Source organism: Amblyomma americanum, chromosome 9 (genome assembly GCF_052857255.1).
Source record: "Amblyomma americanum isolate KBUSLIRL-KWMA chromosome 9, ASM5285725v1, whole genome shotgun sequence".
Taxonomy (NCBI): Eukaryota; Metazoa; Arthropoda; class Arachnida; order Ixodida; family Ixodidae; genus Amblyomma; species Amblyomma americanum.
This window is the reverse complement of record NC_135505.1, coordinates 113,372,915-113,383,915: the sequence shown is the minus strand read 5'-3', so window position 1 is coordinate 113,383,915 and position 11,001 is coordinate 113,372,915. Positions and strand designations below refer to the sequence as shown.

Here is an 11,001-nt window from a genome sequence, read left to right as displayed (position 1 = left end):
ACTGCATTTGAGCGGGCGCGGTTTCGAAAATCGTCACAGAATTTGCGCCCAGCGTGGGGCGTGACTGCTGGCGTTCAGGAACAGTATTACAACAATTCCTGTTGAGTCAATAGCTAGGGTTTGGAATTTTCGGTTCAAACCGAGAAAATAACGGTAAATGTACTCCGAGCCTTCAAGCACTTCCAAGTCCGGCTCCAAAAAATGTGATGTAACAGCTTCTCCTGAATTCTTTCCTTCCTCCGTGGTCCCCCCACTTCGTGTTTGTTTACGTCTTGGCTTGGCTTGCGTGGCGGGCTGCGAGCAGTTAAAACAAGCTCACCGACACTCCCAGATGGGGACCGCCGATTGACGCCTCGGGGATTATACAATTTACTTTGTTGGCTCGTAAAATTAGTTTTTTTCCCCCGCGAAAGAGACGGTGGGGCGGTGAGGGGCGCCTTTTTTTAAACCGAAGAGCAGACGCGGAGGCGAAAGGGAAACGCTGTAGGCAATACAGGAGTGCACGGGGACATGTACAGTTGCGCGTGTTCAACAAGGGGGCTTGTTAGCCTCGAACTTTAAAGAAAATTCGCGAAACGAAGCCAGCGCAGCATTCTAACGCTTTGCAGGATAGGCAGGTGTCGAGGTGGTGTTGCAACTATAGCAAAGACTGCTTACTGTACGCGCTCCAAGATAAACAGGACGGTGAAGGCCGAGTCAACAGAACTCTCGGTTGCATAGCACGCTTTCTTTCTCTTCTTGTGTATCATTCAGGCACGTAACGACGCGCTTCTGTTCAATATCAGAAGAACCTGACTCCGAGCACGCGCGCTGCTCAATAATGACCGAACCGCAGCGCAAGCGAGGCTGCGCGAAAGCTGTCAGCCGACCCGGATTCCTCCGCGGATGTGGTTTGGGTGGCAGAGTCATGACGTCGGCGTCACAACCTTGCCCTCCATTGGAGCTCGGTCGACCACGTGGTGGCGTGGAGTTCAGGTTCTTAGAAAGTAAGGAGGAGAACCGCTCGCTATACAGGAGAGGGCAGTCAGAAGCAAGGACTTCACCTCGGGAGCTCGCCGTATTGCTCACTACCTTATACCTGTTAGCAAGCTTTGTGTCAGGCTCTGGGTAACCCGTCAACTATAGACCGATTGGCGCAGTGTCTGCTTCATTAGCTACATCGCTAGCCAACTAATTACGCCAAATAACTCAGCTGTGTACCTCAAGGTCTGTGAACTATACCTGCGAAGACAGGCTGAGCGTCCAGCTCAGTACTTAGTCTAAGTCGTTCTTTGCCTGCCACGAAAGCGATGAGTAGGAAAGATAAGCGGCGACCACGCGAAAGCTGCGACTCCAACAAACTCGTGCCGCAGACGAGGACAACGCCAGTGTCCACCGGAGGCGACCCGGAGCACGACCAGAACGACACGGTGCGACACCAAAAACGCGTGCACCAGTGGCAGAGGATTCACATCGCCCTCTTTATGGGCGCCTTTCTGTGCTCGCTGGCCGGCATCCTGGCCTTCGGAATGGTGCTCAAGAACTTCGAGGTGTACTGCCCGCTCTTCGCTAACGTTAGTGTGGTGCTCAAGGACGCTAGTGACGTCACCAACGTTAGCATTGCGCCGCCGCCGCGTCTATTCTTTTCCGTCAACCATGCGGCCAGCTCTTGGGGCTCCAAGAAGGCATGCGACTTCTGCCTTTTCACGACCGTGTCGTCCTTCATATACGCGTTCCTGTGGCTGTGGATCTTCTGTTCCTTCTCTCGCAAGGTGGAAGACATGGATGTCGTGTGAGTTCAACTGTCATTGCTTTTACCGTGTTTAGCGAGAAGTGAGGTTGTAGAATGGCTTAGCAAGGAGCGTTCACACATGCGGCGGATAAGTCGCCGCAAAACTTTCGTGCTGCTGATTGCGTTTTTTTTTTCAGGATGAAAGCGCATCTTTACAGACAGAGTGATGGCGCAGGTGTAAATGTGACAATGCTTTACATATAAGAATAGTTTTATTTGAAACCGCATATTCTCCCACATGATGGGCGTTAGCGAGCAGCTTTGGCCATTATATGCGGTGTACTAGTTGCGTTTCGTCCGATACACTTTTCTTTCACTTTGCCGCATTAATTTCTTCTAGATTTTAATATACAGTTGCCGCCTAGTAAATGCTCACTAGATAATTGCTATAGCTATTCAGACCTTCCAATATACACGTGTAAACGCTATGATGACGGCACGCTGTTCCTGGCAAACGCATTGTCACTGTGCCACTCATTTGGATACCCCCCCCCCCCCCCCCGTCCATGTCTCACTGGCGGACATATGCGCCGATGCCGACGAATGACGGATCACGACGGTGCGTTGATGAGCTTTAGCGGTGCTAGTCCCGTCTCTGGAAAGACGCTGTGCGGTGGCTGTGCAACTAACTGGCGAACGGGACAAAAAATTTGTTTAATTACGCAGAGTTCGAATCAAAGGGATCCTTTTTTTTAATACGCTTGATGCTGACAGCGCAGAAGCTTAAGTCCGATTAAGTCGAAAGTGCGAATTAAATGAGGTTTAACGAGAATTCTGTTATACTTACCTAGTGGTGTTTCGTTGGGAAAATTTTTCCCTTTTTCAGAAAATTTGAGAGGTAACATTTGGCGAAAAGGATTTGTTTTTTTTACGGGGTTTCAGGGTACTTTAAGGTAAGAAATTGTCTCACTTTTTCCCCCAAAATGGCGGACTTTTCAAGCTGCTAGCTGCAGAGAAAAAGGACCGCAAACGGGTTTTCGGGTCTAATTAAGGGAGTTTTCGGTTAAGGCGCTTAACACCCCTGTCCCTATCTGTGGTTCACGGTGTAGTTGCAAGGTACAGTTGCACGGTGCATTCTCACGGTATATTTGCACGACATGAACAGCACGCCACGATAAAGCTGCACGCTTATCTCGCATTGGTGTGTACGCAGGTCGACCGAAACAGTCTGGAGTGGCAAAGAACGGCGTTGTTAATTGTAAAGTGGGATCTAATGGCACAGGCGTACTTGGGTGTGACTATTTCAGCTTCCCTCGCTTAGACGGCACCGCCGGCTTTCCCTCTATGTAATATTGAGAAACTACGTCCAACAGAACGTAAACGTAGAAGGGCGGCAGAAAGCCAATCGGGGCGGATATATATATATATATATATATATATATATATATATATATATATATATATATATATATATATATATATATATATATATATATATATATATATATATATATATTAGAATTGGGAATTAGCGGGGATATATGGTAGGCGTAGGTGGCGCTGTACGAAGCCGGTTGGACTAAGACGTATATAGTCAGGTACCACGAGATAGACACGTTGTGCGTTGCGTGCGGAGAGGAGGAGGAAACGGCTGAACACTTGATACTTTTCTGTAAAGGGCTTCACCCTACAGTGGAAAGCAGCGGGGCTGACTTACCCAAGGCATTGGGGTTTAGGGATAGTGAAGGGAAAGTGGATTTTAAGAGGTTAGAAGTAACCTGGCGAAGGTTATACGATTGGTGGCTAAAAGCAAGACAGGAGTGAAATTTCACAAGACATGCCTAGGTGGCTTGAGCCACCGCCCGATGTAAAGGGTTCAGCCGTATCCATCCATGCATGGAGATTATCCCAATATGTTTTTTTTTGCCCTGCAGTGGATGTAGGTGGGCTAATAGTGGTAGAATGAAAGTGTATTGTTCACACGAAGTGTTCGAGTTTCATTCCCTCCACACAGTATAGGCAGAGTGCACCCGGGTGAAGTTTCCTGACATGTCGGTCGTTATTTTGTGCCCTATATATACCAGCAGGCGGGGTAGCCCGTGGAAGATGGTGCCGCCGGCCCTGTTCATCACCTGCGTCTTCTCGTTGCTCGTGCTCACCTCTGCCGTCCTGCTGACGGTGGGACAGGCCAGCCTCTGTAACTCGCTCGAGCGGGGGACTCTGGTCAGGTGAGCACACGTGCCTAGTACAGCCTTTGTCAAAAGTAAAGGGTCCAAAGGGTTTGCTTGTGAGCCGTTTAGTGTGTGTGTAGAAGGGGGGGATGCTCTTTTGTAATACTGTGGAATTGAGATCTGGAACGCTATAGTGATGCCATGCTTTCTAATAAACTACAGAGCATGGGATAGAAGCTAACCCATGTTGTGCTCTGTACATTTTACAAAGGCTGTATGTTCGCGTCTCAGCCTTATACATGTTCGCAACGTCGCGGATATACACAAGGCATCGCGGCAGGTCATTCAACCGTATCAGGGAAAACTCGCCATCGGCGCAACTCGGGGCATGGACGTCGAAATAGTGACGAAATTAGTTTTCCCGTGACGTCAGCAAGTTTCTCGGAGGTTCAGCGAGGAGTGCCGATGTTAGACGTTGGCCAGCTCCTGGCTTGACGCATGTTTTTTTACGGCTCTGCGAACAGCTAGGGAGTCACAGCTTCTCGAACTTTAAGTTTTTGCACAAGCGAAGACTCACTAGCGAAGACGTATACCGGACCACCCGTATGCCTGCTGCGCGTGCGTGCCACTATGCACGTGCCGCAGACATACGAGTAATCCGGTATACGTCTTCGGTAGTACGTCGCACAACTACTGAACACCTGGACTGTCGCTTTCTTAGGAGACTCTCGATCTTAGGCACGCCTCAAGGAAACTGCTGCAATTATTGTGCGACACAGGCCTGGACATCCGTCTCTGAAGGGACGCCTTTCCTTGAAGCCGACTATGGGGAAGGAATAAATTTGTTTAGCGCCTGTTTGGCGCATGTATTTTCTCCAGATTAGCGTATACCAACTAGCCCAACTGTCTGCCTTCTTTCATAGAGGACGAGCCGGCTCTGCAGGGGAAAGAGGATATAGGTGGAAAGATCTCTTCGGCGAGGATTCTAATCTGTTCAGGGCTTAATCTTTCCGCGTATACCAGTCCCACCGCGTGCATGAAGGCTGTGTGTACATTCGGCATTGCATGTACATTCGTGAGCAATATAAGTTAGAAGGAACAATCCTTTGCGCAAAATCGAGATCTTTTTGTTATTTCTTGACTAAATTTGAAAATGACTTGGATATTGTACGCCAAGACCAAAACTAACTTGAAAACAGAAAAAAAAACTGTGCTGGCCACCGAGATGTATACTGCGCCATTTCCATTGCTCAAAAACCGCTAATTGGCACGCGTAATTATGTAGTAATAAAAAAATGAATGCTCAAAGCTTGCTTGCTCTCATATTGCTCACGACAGCACAACCCACTGCATCCTACCATCATTACTTCATCTGTCTATTTTTCTGCATTTCCCTGTTCCCTCTTCGTAGTAGTACTCAGGCCGACCCTCCACCCTAGCTTCCTCACATTAAAGTTCACTTCCTCTCTCAATATTATTACAGCTGCAGCGACGCACAGGAGCTGCCCTGGAAGCCAGGCGTCATCAAAATGGCCAACTTCCACACGCTATTCACAAGGGCCGAGGTAAAAAGCGGGCCTTAAAATCTGTGCGTCTCAACGCTCTCGGTTCAATGTTGTTCCTGTCTATTTGCAGCTGGCCATCTGGCTCGCTGCGGCCTGCTGGTTCCTCAACTCTGCGCTGCTGTGCTGTCGGTGCATTCTGCACCCGGACGTGGCAACGACAGGCAGCGTGGTTCCAAGAAGTACGTCGACGACGTGACGACGGCCACAGCGCGGGCGCGGACACCTGCGCATAGTTTGTTTTAGTCTTAGGCCTTTGATCATGCCATGTCCTAAACTAATAATTGGTTAATAATTGGTTTTGGGGGGGAAAGGAAATGGCGCAGTATCTGTCTCATATATCGTTGGACCCCTGAACCGCGCCGTAAGGGAAGGGATAAAGGAGGGAGTGAAAGAAGAAAGGAAGAAGGAGGTGCCGTAGTGGAGGGCTCCGGAATAATTTCGACCACCTGGGGATCTTTAACGCGCACTGACATCGCACAGCACACGGGCGCCTTAGCGTTTTTCCTCCATAAAAACGCAGCCGTCGCGGTCGGGTTCGAACCCGGGAACTCCGGATCAGTAGTCGAGCGCCCTAACCACTGAGCCACCGCGGCGGGGCAAGGTCCTAAACTCCGCTTCGAAAACTGCATGCGCTACCCCCCGCGGCTACTGCTGGGAGGTTGGAAAGGTGGTGGCGCCGCAGGACAGATATATAGATACTGTTGTCGCGGTGCAACTTTTACCTTTCCAAAAATTGCTCCCTGGGTGCCATAACTGACCCGCCGCGGTGGCTCAGTGGTTAGGGCGCTCGGCTACTGATCCGGAGTTCCCGGGTTCGAACCCGACCGCGGCGGCTGCGTTTTTATCGAGGCAAAACGCTAAGGCGCCCGTGTGCAGTGCGATGCCAGTGCACGTTTAAAGATCCCCAGGTGGTCGATATTATTCCGGAGCCCTCCACTACGGCACCTCTCCTTTCACTCCCTCCTTTATCCCTTTCCTCACGGCGCGGTTCAGGTGTCCGCCGATATATGAGACAGATACTGCGCCGTTTCCTTTCCCCAAAAGCCAATTATTATTATGCCATAACTCTGCTTATATGCACGGATATATGAAGTGCGCGTTCGCGGCAGAGGCACACACAAGTTCGGCGAACAACAGAAATAGAATTGAGCGAGAAAAAAGTATAGCGCAAGAGTTTCATACAGGGGTTGATATAGTGCTAACTTTGTAAAGTTTTAGCTTAGTATATATACCCTTCGTCGCTACCGCATACACTGCCACTGCGAGCCGCCAACAACGCATGCGCAGATTGGGGCCATCTGCGCATGATCATTGGCGGCTATCAGTACACGGCTGGGCTATATGCCGAAACTGCTTGATATGGCAACGCCCAGGGAGCGCTTTTTGGAAAGGTTTTGAGCAGTTCGTCTGAACGCCAAAGGTAGCGTGACAGTCTGATCGGCTTCGCTAACCTCCGTATATTGACCCAATCAGGCACGAGATTTTGATCCAGTGAATCTGTGGGGAGTGTCCAACTGGTATAATGAAAGAGCTCATCTTTTAGTGGCGTCTGATGAATGTATAGTCTCTATATAGAGTATTCCACTTTCGAGCAGTCGTAGTCGCGGGGCCTGCCTGCCCGGCGAGATATTCTGCTTGCAGAGTGCGCATGGATGGACATGACGTCGTACAAGATAAAACCAAGTAACGAAGTGACGGTGCATATACGTATATACGTATACATTATGCCACTGTACGTTGTTACTCAACATGACCACGTACCCCTTTAGCCCAAAGTAACCGAGCAGCAGGTTTTTGCTTATAAACCTTAGAACCGAGATGTTACAGCACCCCCAAAAGACCGAAAGCTGTCAGAACGTGAGGACAAGGGTTCATCTTACTTTACACCGATTCAAAACTTAACAGCTGCCTTAAATGCTTCGCTATGCAGCTGAGAAACCACCGCTGCTCGGTATACTTTTGGCAAATACAGTGCGCGCCTTTGTCTCTGAACGCACAGTATACGGCGCGGTTATGGTGGAATACAGAAACGCGTGCTTAGTTCATATTCTATAGAGCAATACTCCCCTTTACACATATACACGTACGCCGAACTCAAAGAAGCGCTCTGCGGCAGGTGCCGAACTTTAGTGCATCGAATCGAGTGCTCTCATCCGGGCGCGCACCGCACAACGACACAATAAGCGTCACGACTGCGCAGCGCCACATTCTAAAGAACTCCCAGCATTCGGACACGCATATGCATTCGGTTTTTTTGCGCGGCGCATGCGCGGCACAATTAAGAACACAACTTGCGAACGCCGATTCTTGCCTACTCCGCGTAAATGTTGTGAAAGCGTGGTCTGCCTGAAAAGACATCGACCCGAAAACATGTTTTGATCGGGTCTCGAATTTGGGTTGGGCGCGTTCGTGTAAATACCAGGAGCTGGAGCCCTGTTTATATAAGCTCGGTCTCGATGTCCCATGGAGTTCTTTACTCAGCTGCGCGCTCGAGACGGTGTGTGTTTTATAAAGGGAAATCTATAAATACCGAGCTGCCCGTAGTATGTGTGGCGGGTGACAGACAATGATGCCGTTGTCAGGCATGCACTTACGAGTTCCAGGTGGTGGGAACGTCTTTATTTAGCGTGTAATAAACGATTGCACGACCCTCCCTCACTGCCACCGAATTCCGCATCCCACGTAAGGTGCAAAGCAATGTCCACATCACTCCGACTGTAGATAAGCCTCACATGAAACAAGCTCAGTAAGTGCTAATTCTTTAAACTTCCCAAGCAGCGCAGATAATCGGCTCGACATTGCAACTATATTGGCAAAAGCCGGTCAAAGGGCCAGAGTAAATATTTCATTCCCAATATTGGGCCGATTTCCTGCATGTGCTGCTTGGATTTATTCACTCACTTACTCTGTACACCTCTAGCACTTCTGTCTAGATCCGTCTTCTCCCATCTGACCCTTCCTTTGCACAATACTGGAAAACTGCCCCACTCCAGTTGTAACCAACACAGTGCTGTGCGCGTGTGTGATTTAATTCCTCTAAAATGAACTAATCACGCGCACAACCTGGACACATTTCTTATTGTGTAAATAGTTTGTACATATTACTTATCCCCCTATCCTCTCTTCCTGTCCCCTCACCTCTTTCATTTCATTTCTCCATTCTGCCTGCTATCCTTTATTTCCGCTGCCCCAGCTCAGGTGCTTCGGTATCGATGGCAGATGTCGGGGCTAGCAAAAATCTTTTCCTTCCTTTTTACTATTATTTTTAATAAAACCTATACCACCAGCACCACCTTTCCTTCATCTCGTCGCCACATGCCGTCGCCACATGCCCAGCGCCCTAACCACTGAGCCACCGCGGCGGCTAAGGCTGTGCGTATGATTTGCTGATTGCTATTGGGTTTACATATGTGGAAACGCCGAATGGCTGTTCGGCATGCTGATGTTCATGTCATAGATATTCGTCTGTATTTTGGTGATTCTGTTTGTGAAATCGTAGAGGCTTTCAAAACAGCCCTGTTAACCTGAGTGCAGGATAGGTGCAATGGAGAAAGTGACAAACTTGAATTGTTTAGTCAGACCGTCTGTAAACCGGACAACCTGTCTGATTCGTGCAGTACATATCTTGTTTTAGTGAAATAAAGGAAATAAAAAATAAATTCGGCAGTGGCTGAGTGTCAGCCTAGCATCGAACAGGCGTGGGTTCGAATCTCACTGAAACCTAATTGGGTTCTGTGTATTTCATTTTTACAAGTTTGCCAGTGATCTGTACAAAAGGAAGGACCAACAAAAATTTGCGCAGAAGAGAGATGAACACATGTAACAGTGTAAAAGTATTCCTGCAGAAGAAAGCACAGATTACATTCATGACATTATAGCAAGAGATGAAAATTGCTGGTCCTACATATGGTATGGTACGGTAAGGCACAGCACGGTATGGTACGGTATATTATGGTATGGTATGATACGGTATGGTACAGTACGGTACGGTAGGGTATGGCCTTGGCTCCTCTCTGCTGCTTTGGCTCGGAGGAGGTTTTGTGGAAAGGAAAGCGCCATCAGCTGTTTGGGTGGATACTAAACTAAAAGGGACAGCGATGGAGGACGGAAGGCGGAGAAGGTGGTCGAAATTATTCCGGAGCCCTCCACTACGGCACCTCTTTCTTCCTTTCGTCTTTCACTCTCTCCTTTATCTCTTCCCTTACGGCGCGGTTCAGGCGTCCAACGATATGTGAGAGATGCTGTGCCATTTCCGTTCCCCCAAAACCAATTATTATTATTATTATTATTACTATTATTATTATTATTATTATTATTATTATTATTATTATTATTATTATTATTATTATTAAGGCGGATAGGGATAGAAAGACTAGCCGACAGTGTCAAATGATTGATGTGCTGTGCGAGAGCACCCAGGAGGAAAGAGAAATTGGAGAGGGCATAATAATAATAATAATTGGTTTTTGGGGAAAGGAAATGGCGCAGTATCTGTCTCATATATCGTTGGACACCTGAACCGCGCCGTAAGGGAAGGGATAAAGGAGGGAGTGAAAGAAGAAAAAGAAGAAGAGGTGCCGTAGTGGAGGGCTCCGGAATAATTTCGACCACCTGGGGATCTTTAACGTGCACTGACATCGCACAGCACACGGGCGCCTTAGCGTTTTTCCTGTTTTAGCTATATTTTAGTCGTGCGCTGCTCCACGAGGTGTCGCCACTGCTTCTTTGAAACAGTCCCCGCGCAGCTCAACTCAACCGTACGGTATCAGGCCGATATATTCAAAGACTGTCCCACAAAATTTAAAGGAAATAACTCATTTGACTTAAACACTGATGAAGGAAGCCCGATTAGTTTAAAAACTGAAATCATTTTTACAAAAGCTTTGTTTAAACTCAACAGACATTATAATTCTCAACAAGTTTACCTGTTGCTTACAACGTGGTCGGAGAGGTGGGCTTAGAATTGCAATGGTGTGTGCAGCAAGATCATTCTTCATAGGATCATTTGTATAGGATGATCGCCGAGTCGCTAGTCGTGATTTCGGAACACACTCAACCACGATGAGGAGTTGAGGGTCTCCGCCTGAGCGCGAAACCGGCTGCGGAATCCGAGGTTTCGACCCGGGTACCAGCCATTGATGACCGTTTCTCCAGGCTTAAAGGCTTGGCTGAAGGGCGGAGGCTCAGTCTGAGTGGTTGAGGTGTTTTTGCAGAACTAAAAAAATAGAATTGTTATACCTTTAGTTAATGTGTGCAGGCAAGCCGTAGATGGCGGCGCAGGAACGCTAGCTTACCCAGAGTGTGGTGACTGAAAGGACTGCCATCTGTTAGGCTAGTGGCGATACATTATCCCCCTTTTATTGTGTGGGTAAAATAAGCAGTAAAAAGTTACACCGAAAACAGCAACACAACCTCCCATGCAACTTTTAAAAATTTCCTATGATATACGCTCCACTGACGTGCTGCCATCTGTAGCCATCTACTCACAACAGAGGCTTACGAAGTTATGATCTTCAGTTTCCGGGGGGGGGGGGGGGGGGGGGGGGGGGGGGGG

The 11,001-nt window shown here is 48.4% G+C and overlaps 1 protein-coding gene and 1 non-coding gene across 3 annotated transcripts; both read left to right on the top strand.

Moving 5' to 3' along the window:
- The first annotated feature begins 1,065 nt into the window (after nt 1-1,065).
- LOC144105371 (transmembrane protein 179B) lies at nt 1,066-5,700 on the top strand. Of its 2 annotated transcripts, none has more exons than XM_077638507.1 (4): nt 1,066-1,771; nt 3,799-3,939; nt 5,366-5,447; nt 5,518-5,700. In XM_077638507.1, the coding sequence occupies exons 1-4, from the start codon at nt 1,290-1,292 to the stop codon at nt 5,641-5,643; spliced, it is 831 nt and encodes a 276-aa protein (XP_077494633.1). In that variant the 5' UTR covers nt 1,066-1,289; the 3' UTR covers nt 5,644-5,700. The 2 variants fall into 2 exon arrangements, with proteins under 2 accessions (XP_077494633.1, XP_077494632.1); XM_077638506.1 differs by having other exon boundaries at nt 3,796-3,939.
- Nucleotides 5,701-10,429: 4,729 nt separating this feature from the next.
- On the top strand, nt 10,430-10,644 carry LOC144105767 (small nucleolar RNA U3). The gene has a single exon (XR_013308890.1). It is a non-coding gene; the product is annotated as a small nucleolar RNA U3 (small nucleolar RNA).
- Nucleotides 10,645-11,001: the final 357 nt, after the last annotated feature.

Excerpts from the sequence above, each read along its gene's own strand:
- LOC144105371 (XM_077638506.1), top strand. The coding sequence starts at position 1,290 with ATGAGTAGGAAAGATAAGCGGCGACCACGCGAAAGCTGCGACTCCAAC. Across the intron at positions 1,772-3,795 it reads GTGGAAGACATGGATGTCGT|CAGGCGGGGTAGCCCGTGGA; the intron begins GTGAGTTCAACT and ends TATATATACCAG. Across the intron at positions 3,940-5,365 it reads GAGCGGGGGACTCTGGTCAG|CTGCAGCGACGCACAGGAGC; the intron begins GTGAGCACACGT and ends ATATTATTACAG.